The sequence below is a fragment of the Citrus sinensis genome, chromosome 3 (genome assembly GCF_022201045.2).
Source record: "Citrus sinensis cultivar Valencia sweet orange chromosome 3, DVS_A1.0, whole genome shotgun sequence".
NCBI classification, from domain to species: Eukaryota; Viridiplantae; Streptophyta; class Magnoliopsida; order Sapindales; family Rutaceae; genus Citrus; species Citrus sinensis.
Window position 1 is genome coordinate 52,120,003 of NC_068558.1, and position 14,882 is coordinate 52,134,884.

At 33.9% G+C, this 14,882-nt stretch overlaps 3 protein-coding genes across 7 annotated transcripts; 2 read left to right on the top strand and 1 right to left on the bottom strand.

Annotated features, from left to right (window-relative positions):
- The first annotated feature begins 467 nt into the window (after window positions 1-467).
- Window positions 468-4,510, top strand: LOC102611795 (uncharacterized). 3 transcript variants are annotated; one of them, XR_369119.4, is made up of 15 exons: window positions 468-721; window positions 796-896; window positions 1,010-1,121; window positions 1,187-1,251; window positions 1,332-1,445; window positions 1,589-1,663; window positions 2,007-2,045; window positions 2,149-2,220; window positions 2,365-2,478; window positions 3,008-3,079; window positions 3,165-3,201; window positions 3,310-3,422; window positions 3,597-3,803; window positions 4,032-4,270; window positions 4,366-4,510. XR_369119.4 is itself a non-coding variant. In XM_006464303.4 (14 exons), the coding sequence occupies exons 1-14, from the start codon at window positions 625-627 to the stop codon at window positions 4,119-4,121; spliced, it is 1,308 nt and encodes a 435-aa protein (XP_006464366.2). In that variant the 5' UTR covers window positions 468-624; the 3' UTR covers window positions 4,122-4,510. The 3 variants fall into 3 exon arrangements, 2 of the variants coding, with proteins under 2 accessions (XP_006464366.2, XP_006464367.2); XM_006464303.4 differs by having other exon boundaries at window positions 4,032-4,510; XM_006464304.4 differs by lacking the exon at window positions 1,187-1,251 and having other exon boundaries at window positions 1,342-1,445; window positions 4,032-4,510.
- Window positions 4,511-4,587: 77 nt separating this feature from the next.
- LOC102612393 (phosphatidylinositol N-acetylglucosaminyltransferase subunit P) lies at window positions 4,588-5,699 on the bottom strand. 2 transcript variants are annotated; one of them, XM_052436617.1, is made up of 4 exons: window positions 5,325-5,699; window positions 5,070-5,140; window positions 4,881-4,994; window positions 4,588-4,786 (listed from the first exon to the last, which is right to left on the bottom strand). In XM_052436617.1, exons 1-4 carry the CDS (start codon window positions 5,496-5,498, stop codon window positions 4,741-4,743), a joined length of 405 nt encoding a protein of 134 aa, XP_052292577.1. In that variant the 5' UTR covers window positions 5,499-5,699; the 3' UTR covers window positions 4,588-4,740. The 2 variants fall into 2 exon arrangements, with proteins under 2 accessions (XP_052292577.1, XP_052292576.1); XM_052436616.1 differs by having other exon boundaries at window positions 4,876-4,994; window positions 5,325-5,698.
- A 2,471-nt stretch (window positions 5,700-8,170) lies between these two features.
- LOC102611020 (UMP-CMP kinase 3) lies at window positions 8,171-12,625 on the top strand. Of its 2 annotated transcripts, none has more exons than XR_369117.4 (10): window positions 8,171-8,348; window positions 8,855-8,916; window positions 9,264-9,315; window positions 9,775-9,892; window positions 10,431-10,587; window positions 10,709-10,789; window positions 10,921-11,028; window positions 11,124-11,277; window positions 11,983-12,030; window positions 12,406-12,625. XR_369117.4 is itself a non-coding variant. In XM_006464302.4 (10 exons), the coding sequence occupies exons 2-9, from the start codon at window positions 8,887-8,889 to the stop codon at window positions 11,992-11,994; spliced, it is 630 nt and encodes a 209-aa protein (XP_006464365.1). In that variant the 5' UTR covers window positions 8,175-8,348; window positions 8,855-8,886; the 3' UTR covers window positions 11,995-12,030; window positions 12,406-12,625. The 2 variants fall into 2 exon arrangements, 1 of the variants encoding a protein (XP_006464365.1); XM_006464302.4 differs by having other exon boundaries at window positions 8,175-8,348; window positions 11,124-11,195.
- The last annotated feature ends 2,257 nt before the right edge of the window (window positions 12,626-14,882 follow it).

Genomic DNA, 14,882 nt, shown 5'->3' on the forward strand with positions numbered 1-14,882 from the left:
ATTCTCATTATGGTCCATTTTGATTCTAATCCATTGTAATTGCAAATTAGTAAACTTACCAAAAAAAAAAAAAAGTACAAAGCACTAGAGTTTTAAAAGGAAAATGAAAAAAAAAAATTTTAAATGGAGGATTTGGTTGCAATGAAAATTATCAAAATAGACATATTATATTTATTTACAATTAATGATGGTAAATAATGTGTAGAATTTTGATTGTAATTTAAAAAAAAAAAGTAACTATTACGGTTCTATAATATCATCACATAACAGATTTAGATAAAATAATATAAAACCACCAGGTCTTTAGCGTATCCATAACATCATAATTTAGTGAATTATACACATGGTAAGGGCCATCACAGCAAATGCTTTCCTCGAGAAAGTCTTTAGTATACGTATATCATCTGAGTTGATTAAAGCATACAAATAATAAGAAGTAAATGAAAAAAAAAAAAAAAAGGAGTACTTTTTGTGTAATTAAACTATTACGGGATCGTCTTCGTTGTATACATTGCACATGACATCCACGTGACTGAATTGAATGGTGAAAAAATACGTTGAGAAGTGAAGATAGCATTCCTTAAAATTCTTCTTAAACCCCAAATCCAAAAGAAAGCGGAGGAGATGGGTGTGATGAGTATGAGAATATGTTTAAGCCATTTACAGCTATGGCAAATTCCTCGCCCTAAAATTCATCTTCGAAAATCTCGATCGTCACCAGGTTTCGCTAATTCCATTTTACAATCTCCAGATTCCACTTCAATTCCTTCGTTGCTCATTATTATCCAATTGCAGGCTTATACGCGTCTCCATCAATAACAGAATATCGGAGCTCGTGCTTTTGTAGTCAACAAGCGCAGGCCGCCGCCCGCGGAGTTTTGCAGAACAAGCCGATGGTTGTTATTATTTATTTTTTATTTATCAAATGCATTGCTCTATTAACAAAGAAAACAAAAAAGTATGAAAGCAGTTTTAATTAAATGAAGTTGTGTTGTTTTTTATTTAACAGGTAAAGGAAATTGAAAGTGTTGGTGCATTTCAAAAATTACCTATGGTGATGCCATCTGTTGATATTTTGTCCTCGGCTTTAAAGAAGGCCAAAAGAGTCTCAGCAACCAAAGGTTATTATCCATTTATGCTATCCTGTTTAGTTGGGATGCTTTTATATTGTATTTGATTTTATTAGGCATTTCCAATATCGCCAAGCGAGAGAGGAACAAAGCTGCTAAGCAACTTGATGCGCTGATGAAAGTGTGCCCCGACTTCATTTGTTATTTATTTTGTATCAATACTTGTACTTTAAACACACAGATTAAAGCTGATATCTTCAGGAATTGGCAGTTCCATTGAGAGACTATGTTGCAAATTTTCCTAATAGAAAATGTTTGCACCCTTATGAACGGTCTCTTACTGAGCTGACACTTGGGGATGGAAACTATGAAAAGGTAATTGTTTGACTTTATACTGCTCTTTAGCTATGCATTGTCACTGAGAAATCTGTTTTGTTTCTACACTGGTATTCTTAACGTTAAGTTAGGGACTGTGTTGACGTTTCTAAGGACTTTTTGTAATATACAAAATTTGACAGGTTTTGAAAAATGTGGATGCTCTGAGAAAGAAGGTTGTATCAGCTGGAAAAGAGCATGCTTCCCTCTGTGCAAAGGTTAGACTCCTGGCTGGATACTAAATTCAATCCTTTATCTTATGGGAGCGCTTTTGGTTGTTTAATTGAATAATGCTGTTGTTCACTTTCGTTAGATTCTTCAGTTTTAATCAAGCAATCAACTGAGATGTGTTTGTGCACATTTCTTCCTGATTCTTTGCCTGTTTCATCCCTTTGTTTCCCTTTAGATGTTAAAGGCTTACTGGTTTATACATGTTATCTTATTCGCTTGTTTTCATTAGATGTGCTTCAAGGCTGAATGTTTTAATACATGTCATATATTGCACTTTTATTTATTGAAGCAATTTTTTTTTAAGTGACCTTTTGGTTTAATTCCCCCCAGTCTTTGTCAAAAAGAGAAGCGGAGGAAAGGTTGAGTGAGGTTAGTTATTATGTGCTTGCGAAGTACTGGATAAGTCTCATCCTTTTTTTTTTTTTTTTTTACATGTCCATAAATATCATGTATGCTATGATTTTACCTGCAGGGTTTACAGAGACTCGAGGAAGTATTTAACCGTGAAGGAAAAGCTGTTGATGATTTATTGAACATTGCCAAGGTATCTTTCTTTTTTATGTAGTATGGTGAATTGTGCTATGATTGTTTTTATTGTCTTTTCATTGTTTTCCAAAATCCAATGTTTGTGCTGATATGTTGCAACTGGAACATATCTGACAAGCCATGTTTCATCTGTGCTTTATAGACTTTGCGGGCAATGCCTGTTGTTGATCTTGAAACACCTACTCTCTGTCTCGTTGGAGCTCCTAATGTGGGGAAGTCATCCTTGGTTCGTGTAATCTCCACTGGAAAGCCTGAGGTTTGCACAGATTTCCTACTGAAGAGTTGTTTGCTCTCAATTGCTCATGTTAAATTTCCCATAGTTTAATATAAGTGCTGCTAAAAAATGATGTTGCCGAACCTAGTTGATCCAAGCTCACTCATGGTCAAAGTGTTGTTGAGTTTTAAATGTTTAGATCTGGCTCTCAAATGAGCTGTTCAAGTGTCCTTGAAGGAGTTCCATGGTAAATTTTTTAACTTTCTTTTATGAGTTATTGTAACAAGAATCCTTCTCGGTAGTACTTCTCAATTGCTGTTTCATGAAAGAGGGAGAAAGTGGGCCAAAACAATGGATGAGTTTACAAACACTGATTTTGAATTGAATCTTACATTTCATAAGTAGGGGATGATAAGTGCAATGGTGATTTAAATGATGGTTCTCTTGGACTTTGTTTCACCAGGAATTTGGGTTGTAAATGTTGAAATATCTGAATGTAAAAGGTGAACTAGAATGGTTGAAAAGACTGTTGGTACCTTGCTGTTAACAGTGACTTCTCTTTTCCCCATAGGTCTGCAACTACCCATTTACCACCAGAGGAATTCTGATGGGTCACATTAATTTAGGCTACCAGAATTTTCAGGTTAAGCATTTTCCTTAAGATGCAAATACTACTGCAGTTACATTTTTCATTTTAGTATTTGTTTACATTTTAATGTTGATTGCAGATCACTGACACCCCTGGCCTATTGCAGAGACGTGATGGTAAAAGACACTTGACTTTTCTGTAATTGAATATCATATACATTCTGTAAAGTTGTTTCATTGATAACTCCTAATCATTATTTGATGATTTCTTGATTAAACCTGAAGAGGACAGGAACAATTTGGAGAAGTTAACTCTTGCAGTCCTCACTCATTTGCCAACAGCGATACTATTTGTCCATGATCTCTCTGGAGAATGTGGAACTTCACCTTCTGATCAGGTATTGACTATGTAGCCTGAACAGAGACCGTAATGTGTGCATAAACTGTTATATGGTTAGAAAATTACATTTCATTACCCTGACCATTTTTCCTGCTTGAAAGTGTTCAGTTTAACTGTATTTCCTTTATCTCCATTATTGATTAGTTTTGGTTGCTGGTATCGTGTAATGCAGTTCACGATATACAAAGAGATTAAGGAAAGGTTCAGCGATCATATTTGGCTTGATGTTGTCTCAAAATGCGATCTGTTGCAAACATCTCCTGTAGCTTACGTCACAGAAGATGAGGATAGTGAGCATCTTGAAATGGCTAGTTACCGGAAAATGGGACCTGATGGAGCGATCCGTGTATCGGTGATGAATGAAGAAGGCCTCAATGAGGTAACTCAGTTCAAGTCTCACAACTCTTAGCCTTCTTTTCCTTTTCTGACATGATATTGATTCATAACAAGAACATTTTCTTTGTATTTGACGGAGTTAATGTCGAAGATTGCATTCTGAAGTGAAATTTAATGACTTACAGATCTTGGAACTACCATGCCAATATGTTTCAGTTGTTCATGTTTCCTTGACGTTTTGCAACTTGAATTGAATGTTTGTGCCATGCAGCTTAAGGATAGGGTGTACCAGATGCTAGTTGGACAGATGGACCGGATCAAAAGTCGGAGCAATGAAGATAATGCAGAAGTTGCTACTTAAAGCATTCATCTGTAACCGGAGAAGCAGTTCTGCTGCCGAGAAACTTGATATTGGGGCAACTTGATGATTTGGTAGTACATATTGACTCTTAACTGACTGAGTAGTCTTGTGGGTGACCAACTGGGGAGACCGATAAGCTTGTTGTTAAGGTACCTGAGATTTGCAGATGAGCAGTTCCATCGCTTACAAAGGATACCACTGGAGTCCTAATCAAAATTAAAATTTTGCCTGGCTTAAAATGCAGTTCTTTACGGGCATGAGGAAGAACAGTCTGGATTGAGGAGACGGTATCATAACAAATGATAATTCATGTAAATGGCATGGGAGAGACTTTCCGTCAAAAATGATGATTCACTATTGTTTTCTGTTTTAATAATGTTTTCATGATCTGCTGCTGGGATAAACTGGTTAGTTTTAGCTTTTTTTTTAACTTGAAGAAGCAAGGAATGATGGATGGATGGATGGATACATACAAGATACAAGCTTTTTTCCGGTGAAAAAACAAAAAAAGAGGTCATTTTCATCAAAAATACAAAAGGTGGATTCTCAATTTACATCATTGAACATGAGAGCATTGATTTTGTCAATTGAAATATCAGATATGGGCTCAATAGGCCGGTCATCTCCCTCCGGTGAGCATGAAGAAGCTTCTCTGGTGAACTCGTCTGCACACCATGAGTAGAAGAAGTCATATTAAACAAATAGAATGGACAGACTAAATTCGTAATCTGCTCAAAGTGAAAAGTAAGCCCACCGAACATTTTATTCAACGAAGTCGGAGGGGGAGTGGACATGAAATTGAGACCAATATAAAACACAAGTGCTAATACTAGTGTCACCATAGCATAAGCTGGCACCGCCAACGCCCAATACCTAAATGAGAGAGAAACCAAAATCAAAACACACACACGCACACACACACACACACACAAATGAATTAACTCTCACCTACTAGGATAGTAGTAAATCCCGATTGCATTTAAACAGCGTTCAGGAACATATGCCCACACCAAGAAAATGCCTGCTAACTCATTAAGAGGCAATAATAAAGGTCAACTCATATTATTTTTGTACATGAATGAATAAAGCAGCAGCAAATCTACAAATGCAATACATATATGTAAATTGGATTAGGGTTTGATATGAATGAATGAGAAAGATTATTTTGAAAAAAAAAAAATAAGAAGAAGGAGAAGAAGAGAGGCCTGTAGCGACAACGGTGGTGATGGATCCGACAAAGCCATAAACTTCAGAAGTTTTTGGACCAAACCCAGAATAAGTTCTGTCATCTTGATCCAAAAATGAAACAGTGGCTCTCCTTCTCTTTGAGAAACTCAGAATCCTTCTTGGACTATTTACTGAATGTCGATCTTCCATCACTCCAGCACTTTCCCTATCTTATCCGTTCTTCTTTGAAAGGAACAGAAAAAAAAAAGAAAAAAACTTCAACTTCGTAGATCAGAATTCAGATCTGAGATCTCAATGGTCGTCACGTCAACGGCTTATCAGAGAATTCTCCTCCAACAGCTGAAGCACCCTCCTTAATTGGTGCGCGGACTGAGTATTATTATCATAAAATTTTAATATATTTTTATATTGTTTATTTATATCAACTAATTATTTTGACAATAAAAATAATTATTTTATCTCTAAATAAATTAAAAAATTATTTTATTTTATAAATTTTTAAAAAATAAAAATTATAATTACAAAAATACTCTACATTCAATAAAACAAATAAATATCAAAATTCAAGATAATAATTTTTAAATAAAATTATAATTATAAAAATTAATATTTTATAACTATAATTTTTTTGTAATTATAATTTCATTTAATTTTTGTAATTAAATTTAGGGAAGTTTACAAAAGTTAATATGAAGAGAAAAGTCCCCTATAATAATTGGATAAAGAGAGAAGGAGTTCCATAGGGATAGTAATGAGCACCGCTCGCTGCGAATTTGTCGTTACAAAACTCGTATCCACAAAAAATTTTAATTACCAAATCCCTCCATTGTGAGTTTTAGCAATTACTAAACTTATCCGCAATCCGTAGCGGATTTTTTTACAGATTTTCTCATTTAAAATTATGAATATAAAAAATACTTTTAATAATACATATAAACTTAAATTATATCATTAAAACTATAAATATATAATAATAGCCTAAAAATCTGCAAACAATGTTCAATTCTAAATTTTATTAATATAAATAAAAAAATAAAGTTTCAACATTAAAAAAAACACAAAATATATTAATTTAACACAAAATATTTTTATTGCTAGCAAATCATCATCACTAGTATCAATACACTGCTTCATCTTTTAATCAATATACAAGTATTATAAATAATATTAACAAGTAGATTTTATACAATTATCGTTTTGGCAAAACAAACAAAATCAATTAAAGTAAAATAAAATATTAGTAATAAAAATTAAAAAATTTCTACTTATTAAATGCTTATTGTATATATATTGTAGCGAGATAAGTTATTTATGATTAAATTTTTTAATGTAATTTTTTGTGATTAAAATAAAAAATATAAATAATTAAAATAAAGAATGCATGTTGGTGGATACATGCACCGCTACCTAACATGTTTTCTTTTTTTTTTTTTCAATATCAAATTTACCCACAAATTGCTATGGATTTAAGTTTGAAATATCAAACCTGCTTGCAACCCACAAAATTACACTCGTCGTGTGGATTTTGGTGGGTTGGTTAGTAATTTTACCATCTCTATGGGGAGATGCAATAGAGTGCAAAACTTCCCTATAATTAATATTTATAAACTTTTATATATAAATTAAATGAAATTACAATTATAAAAATTAACATGATAATTTTTAAATAAAATTATAATTATAAAAATTAACATATTGGATTTATATTTATTTATTTTATTAAATTTAGGGGTATTCTTATAATTATATTATTTTATTTTTAAAAATTTCCTAAAATAAAATGATCTTTTGTTCTCATCAGGATCCAGTAAGATGAGAACAAAACAGATTGCGCTGGGTAAAAAAAAATTTTTTTTTTTGAATATTTTAATTAATTGGTGCAAGAGGATTACAGATGAACGACAGTGAGCTAGCTAATTGGGATGACAAAATTTGGATTCGGGTCTAGACTTGTCCTTATTGGTTCCAGTCCGTGAAGACAATTCATCTTGCTGGATCCAGTCGGATTCAACTCGAATATTCAGAATTTTGATATAAAAGTTGAATGAAATTATGATGAGCCTTCTAAAATTCTAATTATATTCTCGCTTTTTGTTGTTTTTAACCAAGGTTAATGAAACATTCTTCTTGGTGGCTCGTGCATTGCATGCCAGTGCTTAGAGAACGGGTCGATTCCATGAACGATAACAAACAATACAACCTTTTTTTCCTCTCCCATCGACAGTCAACGCCACTGATTCCGGCGAAATTATCTTCGTTCACCCCCGGCCCCCCAAAATTTTCCCTTTTATAAAATAAATAAATAGATAGTGTCCAGATCCAATTAATTACAGACGCTTATTAAAATTAAATGCAGTTTAAATGCTTGCGGTTGGTTTTCTATTCTCCATCACTACGGAACAGAAAGAAATATCACAAGCAATGATCGATGCAAGGAAAAAAATAAAATAAAACGATGTCGTGCTGGAAAATGCGAATCTCTCATATCATGCTGCTGATTCCAATAATTTGACTACCGGGGGTGGAAGGCCAGCGTCAAGGAATCCGAATTGGATTCCCAATGAAGGATAAGAATCATATGCCTCCTTTTTTATTATTTCTTATTCCAATTTGTCACTGTATATGTATTTTCGTAATTTTATAATATATCGTTAAAATTTGTTAGTTATGTACTATGTAGTGTGGTCGTTGATCAGTCTTGTAGGGTTAGGCCATTCACAAGGGAATGAAGGATGAATTCTCCGATATACCCCTACCGACGTGTACGCGGAAAGAGGGAGCGAAAGCGAACTGACGGGTAGAAGAGCGCTGACGGTTTATTTTTATTTTATTTTATTTTTTGAATGGAGGAACGGAAACTTCAACGGCAAAGGTGTGTGTGTGCGTGTGCGGTGTAATTATAAATGAAGAAGCAGATCCAATCCTCTTCCACAACAACAAAAAAACTAACATTGGCAATTGGCATCCCTCTGCCTTCTTTCTTTCCCTCCATATTCTTCTCTCTCTCTCCAAACAAAACAACGCTCGCAATTCGCTAAGGTAAACCTAAGCCTCTCCCTTTCCCTCTGGATCTGATAAATCTCTTTTCTATTCAGAGACATTAACGTCTTCTTATTTTTGTTCATTTGACCTCTCTTATTTCTTCATGCTTTTAGCTCCCGCATTTCTCCCCAATCTGATCTCACCGTTTTTGCGCGCTTGGATCTAACAATTCAGATTCTTTTTGCCTCTTTTCTTTTTCAATTCGAGCAACTGAAATGTTCTTTCTCTTTCTTTTCGCACGATCTCATTCCTGTGTAATTTGATCGCATCCAAATATTTGGAGAAATTTAGAGATCTAATCACGTTAACCTCTTGTTCTAGTAGTATTACTGAATTGCCGGTCATTCACCCACTATTAGTCTTAAATTGACGTGTTTGATTGCATTATATTCTTACAATTTCGAATTCATTATGTCTGTCATTTGATGCTTTTTGGATAATGGATTTGATCCTAAAAGCAATTGCCTCATACATTGTGTTTTTTTTTCTTTCTTTTTTGGCAGATCGGTTATTCAGACTGAGTTAGTTGGCGCTGATGGGAACTGTGGTTGAAACTCCTGTCAAGGTACTGATTTTGATGCCTTTTTTTGTGATCTAAAGTGTGCGATCTCAATTTCAATCGAGGATGTTTTTGCTCCATCCAAATCTCGAGAAATCATAGTAAATAATTTAATTATATGGCAAAAGAATCCCTGGATCCTTGTCTTTTTAATGAGAGTTGCACTAAAAAGATCAATACTATTCTTTATCAACTAAAGCCAATTAAATTCATCGCCTTGTTGTTGTTGATAGAGTTGTAAGGTACATAGAAAAGTTATATTTGACTTGCGCCATGGTTATTTGCGCCATGGTCCTTTATCATTGGTCTATAACTTTCCTTGATGTTGTCGTATGTCATATATCTGCTTGCAGGAAGCAGATGCTACCGTAACTGTGAAGAAGCCCACTGTTGTTTTTGTTTTGGGTAAGCATTTTGTATTAGCTCTTAGTAGTGTATTTGTAGTAATTTTGTCTGGTAATGTCTTTTGCTTTTTGCAAATGTATAAGATATCCAAATCTCAATTTTAAATAAACTGAGATTCGATTGTTCCATTGCATTAGAGTTCTGTTATCGTTGTTGCAATTTTTATATCATGTTTCTATTCTGCTTATCTGTTACAAAGACTAGGCCTCAACTCAAATATTTACTGTTTATCCCAAATATATTTAATATATTTTGTTCAATGGTGATACGAAGCGGAACATAATGACACTTTTGTTGTTTTCTCACGTTTGAGGTGTATCGCATATCCATCTCTGATCTGCTATTGTTTTCCTTTTAATTTTTCCATGCTTGCGATTTCTGACTTTCCTCTTCATTTCTATTCTCTGAATTCTTTTGATGCTTCTATGAGTTGATACATCAATACTATTAATTGACCAGGTGGACCAGGCAGTGGAAAAGGAACCCAGTGCGCAAACATTGTTGAACACTTTGGATACACCCATCTCAGTGCTGGTGATCTTCTCAGAGCCGAAATCAAATCTGGCTCTGAAAATGGGTATGGAGGATTACCGTGTTGCTTTCATTTAAGCTGTCAGATTTGATATACCCTTTGGTCAAACTGTCAATTGAAAAATCATGCTCTAAAATTTTCGGTTATCCATCAGTGAAATATTGTGGAAGCTCTAGTTTGAAATGAGCCTCAGTCATGCTCAGTGCTTTTGGGCAACCAAGGTTCATATTTGAATTGCGCTTGAGTCTTAACGGTGACATTATTGACTATATCCTGTGCTAACGATCTTCTTCGATTAATGTTTCAATTGTAGCTGACTCCAACTGGTTTAGAATTTGAGATTTTTTCGACTTGAGTTTATGGCTTAATAGCTTCTTATGAAAGTGTTTAAGATTTGTAAAGCATGAATTGTGCTCTCCTAAAGGTGTTGGGGTTGTCTCTTGGTCTTTTCAGCCATTCTGCCTGAAGAGCATTTTATGTTGTAGTACCAGGTCTTGGATATGGAGTTTTTTTGTTTGGCCCATGTGTCAACCTGGTTCTGCAAGACTTTGGCATAAATATTTTGTTTTCTTGTGATCTACAGAACCATGATTCAGAACATGATTAAAGAGGGAAAAATCGTTCCTTCAGAGGTCACAATTAAGCTTCTCCAAAAAGCAATGGAGGAAAGTGGAAATGATAAATTTCTCATCGATGGTTTTCCCAGGAACGAGGAAAATCGTGCTGCATTTGAAGCTGTTGTAAGTCTTCTATGTGACTCTTCATATTGTGGAAATTGTTAGCTTTCACATGCGAGTAACATTGACAATTCATTGATTTTAGCATGGCTTCTTGTTTGCTGAAAAATATTGTTTCCTGCAGACCAAAATTGAGCCAGAATTCGTTCTGTTTTTTGACTGTTCTGAGGAGGAGATGGAGAGGCGCATTTTGAATAGGAATCAGGTTAGACAAAAGTTGCCTTTCTCTTGGGGAGTTTTCTGTCTTTTCATTATGTTATCTTTTTCCTCTTGTATCTCAATTCCTTTTTCTTACTTTGGACATAAAAAAATTTAATTTCTTTTTGAGTAATGAAGGGAAGAGAAGATGATAACGTTGAGACAATTAGGAAGCGGTTTAAGGTTTTCTTAGAATCTAGTCTCCCTGTGGTTCAATATTATGAAGCTAAGGGTAAAGTTCGGAAGGTAATATTTTGTTCACCAATTTTTATTTTGGTAATAATGTTTTAAATGATATTTTATGTTCTTGCAGTGACCAGTTTTGTTGCTTTTACTTTTAGATTGATGCTGCAAAGCCTGTTGCAGAGGTTTTTGATGCTGTTAAAGCTGTTTTTACCCCAAAAGATGAGAAGGTAAAGCACTATAGTTGTACCATCCTGTAGGTGGTTTATTTGGGACAGAACATGTTGGAAAGATTTGGAGGCAGAAAGTTGGGTATTAAAGTTCTTATGCATTAATTTTGTTGAGCTAGCTTATTTTCATATGTTGTGGCACAGCTGCATAGAGAAGTTCCTTAATTTATGGGATATAAAACAAGATAATGCACACATGTAAAACCCGATGCTTGCAATTGGGGTTTAAAGAAAAGGGTTTCATTTGGCAAATTTCATCTGCTATTGTGGACAAAGTTTGCTGTTTGAGATTTTTCAATCTTGATACTGTCTTGGAATGCGTGTGCACAAATTTTGAAAGTTTTAGCGGATATAAAAGTTTGTAAAAGAAATTAATTAAATTAAGAAAAATGTGGAAATTTCATTTAATCTGCTAAGTTGTTAAACCTCTGTTTTATTACCTGACTTATAACTCTGGGCAATAAACTTTGATTTTACCAACTTCCAGATTTATAGAAACTCTTATGGTTAATAGTTTGTTCTAGCTACTTCACATTTGGGGATAAGGACGCATAAAACTGCAATAATATAGCATTTTTTATATGAAATTTTCTTTGTTTGACTTTTTGAAGACCGACTTTGGTTTGTTGATGATATACTTCCAAACGGATCAATGCTTGTTGTCTTTTTTCTTCTAGCAAATCCAGATTATGGTTGAGCTCTTCTATTGCAGATATGTTAGGAATTGTATATTGATAAACTGTGCATTCATTTTACCCTTCAATGACATGTATTTTTGGAACTGCAGGCTGCTGCTTAGGTCTTCTCTGTCCAGAGTATCAGATTTAATATCAAGGTAATATTAATATGGTTGAAGATGAAAGCAGCTTCTAATTTTTCATTACATGGATTTTATTTCTTTTGTGGCAAAGGAAGCTTCTTTTTCTGTTTTGGTGATTTGAAAGTAAGAAATATTTTGTTAAGCTATGTGAAAAGTAATACAAGTGTGTAGTGGACCGGCAACGTCCAGTAGATGTAGATGGAATCCCAATTGATCAATAGATGCGATATTTGCTTCCAAGTTCTATAACCAACTGGCATTGAGATGCTTCTTTACTGGTTGACAAGGACATTTACAGACATGTTTTATTAACCAGTTTCAGAATGAGGCTAGGTATATGTAAATACTGTTGATATAGTAAAATCATTTTCTCCTCTTTTTTTCTTGCAGGTGGTGGTATTGTTGTTGGCTGCTGCCTATTGTTGTACTTTATTATTATGAGGTTATTATGTCACATGTTTTACTAGAATGTCATAGAAGTTCATAGTGTATCATGATATTTATTCTTGTTTGCCTATGTATTCTTGTTATTGAGACTGTAATAGCAAGATCAAGAGTTATAATAACAGCATTGATGCTTTAAAAAAAAAAAAAAAGTAATTGATTTGAATTTCTCACGGTCTCCAAAAGTCTAATCTTTTTCTTCCTAGGCGGCGAAGGGAGATTTCATATACGGAATAGCTGAACCAGTTAGTTCCAGAATTTACAGGCAATTGTGATATTTGTCAAAACCGTTGGGTTGGTTAATTGGTGTTTAAAAAGAGGGCTATCCTATAAAACTGGCTACTCGAATTCTTTAATTTTTACAATTACAAAGTTAGAATCACTGTGGTTGACGCAAACCAGAATCGAACGCGAATTCTCGAAAGAGAAAATTCTATTAATTCATCAACGGCCTGACAAATAGGGTTTGAACTCCCTTTTATATATAACAGAGAGGTTTTTAAATTACCCATACATAAAGATAATTTGGAATTATTTTAATATAATAGCATTCTAATAATTGAAAAAAAAAATGTATTTAAATAGGATGTTTTAGACGAAAAGGAAAAAAAATTCGGAGAAGAATTAGAAAAATTAAATTTTGTTTGTGAATTGAGGCTCAAAACAAGGGAATTTGAGGGCGTTCTGTTGATTGCTTATAAGTAGTGATAAACACTTGCATTCGTCTTTTCATTGTAGTACCTAGAAAGTGAAAAAGAAAGAAACGAGGAGAAAGATTCTGAACTTACCGAAATTCCAAAACTGCCCGTTTACTTCTTCGTCAACAGAATATTAGAATCCTGATGAGAACGTCCACTTCGGTAGTTTCCAAGCACATGCCCCATAGGGTGAGTGCTCTGAGGCGGATTGCATCACATCAAGACCATGTCATATGTCTACGCAACCATGCTGCATGCATATTAGCGTAGGCATAGCAATTTGTCGAACTTAAATAAAAACACAAAATTCAACATAAACATAAACACAAAATTCAACTATAAAATCATATAAATAATTAAACATAAACAAAAATTATTTTTAATTTAAATAAAAATATAAAATTCAAATATTTTTTTTTAATTAGTAAGTTGTCGAGTTAAGTCGACAAAGACCCGAACCTTGACCCAAATTTGATTGAAATTTAATTTTAATTTAGGTGAAAGTCTATAAATTTTAAGTCTGGTTAATTAAATCAAAATTCGAGTAAAACTTTTTTGGCATCAATATATATGCGTTGTATCCATTATTGATATAAAATATAAGTTTATGTTAACCCCTTGCAAAATTCAAGTGGATCCCGCTTGATAGGATAACGAGATGATTGTGATGATATTCTTAATTTGTAGAATTGAGGTCACGAGGACCCTCCTATTCAAAGTCGGCGGCGGCAGCAGCAACATGGATTTCATCTTCTCTCCTTTTCTCCTCTGTCTCTGGCCTTTTTTTTTTTTCCCCTTTTGACCTTTCGATTTTGCTGAAAGACAACTTGTTACGATCAACCTCAAGGAACGTACGTCATCTTCTTATGGCAAGGGCAAACTTCAAATATATCACATACATACAGACGGTGTTGCAAGCACAAAGTGTTTGATGCAGTCGTTGTTTTTAGTTATGGCAAGGGCAATCACATTGTTTTGTTCGAATTAGGCCACCCATACCATACCCCCATTACCCATTTGTGAATTGAGTGATTGTCTGTGGAATTGGAGTGGAGCTATTGGCACCATCTTTAAATTTCTCCCAATACCTTTAGTTTGATGTCATAAATATCCTTAATTCATTCCTTTTTAGTAAATCTCCATATCCATTATTAACGTGTTTCTTTCTCATTTTTTAAGAAATTTATTTTAAATAACGATCATTATTTTACCTAACAATCAATCCAAAGATATCATTTTGCTCAAGAATATAACAATTTTGGATTCTTTAACCATTCCATTTGCTTCCTTAAATAATAATACTAAAAATACTAATAATTTCTTCTCGTATGTGATAATAAATAATGGGGGAGCGGGATTCACAATGTAAAATCTTGGTTTCTCATGAGGTTTAAAGAGAAATACTAATAAAATTACAAATCTGATGAAGCAAGACTTCAAAATTTTTCGTTCTTTATATGTTCTAGCGGTCATTTTGACCCCACTGGTTCGATTTTCCATCAAGGAGCAGGGGGTCTTTCTTGTGGATGTTGGATTCTACGGTTAGCCCTTTCTTGACCAAAGATTGGTAGAGCTTGGACTCTATGGGTAGCCCTTTCTCGCAGGCTACAACTGCTAACTGCTCGTTGCAGTTATCAATCAGAATTTTTATTTCAAAATACAAGAATTCCAATTGTTTGTTCTTTTATGAATTATTAGAATTTTGTTTTAGGCTGAATGAGTAGG

Coding starts and splice junctions, on each gene's coding strand:
- LOC102611795 (XM_006464303.4), top strand. CDS start 625: ATGGGTGTGATGAGTATGAGAATATGTTTAAGCCATTTACAGCTATGG. Junction 1,252..1,331: donor AACTTGATGCGCTGATGAAA/GTGTGCCCCGAC, acceptor TGATATCTTCAG/GAATTGGCAGTTCCATTGAG. Junction 3,202..3,309: donor CCTATTGCAGAGACGTGATG/GTAAAAGACACT, acceptor TTAAACCTGAAG/AGGACAGGAACAATTTGGAG.
- LOC102612393 (XM_052436616.1), bottom strand. CDS start 5,498: ATGGAAGATCGACATTCAGTAAATAGTCCAAGAAGGATTCTGAGTTTC. Junction 5,141..5,324: donor CCACCGTTGTCGCTACAGGC/CTCTCTTCTTCT, acceptor GAGTTAGCAGGC/ATTTTCTTGGTGTGGGCATA. Junction 4,787..4,875: donor TTCGTTGAATAAAATGTTCG/GTGGGCTTACTT, acceptor CATGGTGTGCAG/ACGAGTTCACCAGAGAAGCT.
- LOC102611020 (XM_006464302.4), top strand. CDS start 8,887: ATGGGAACTGTGGTTGAAACTCCTGTCAAG. Junction 9,316..9,774: donor CACTGTTGTTTTTGTTTTGG/GTAAGCATTTTG, acceptor TTAATTGACCAG/GTGGACCAGGCAGTGGAAAA. Junction 10,790..10,920: donor GCATTTTGAATAGGAATCAG/GTTAGACAAAAG, acceptor TGAGTAATGAAG/GGAAGAGAAGATGATAACGT.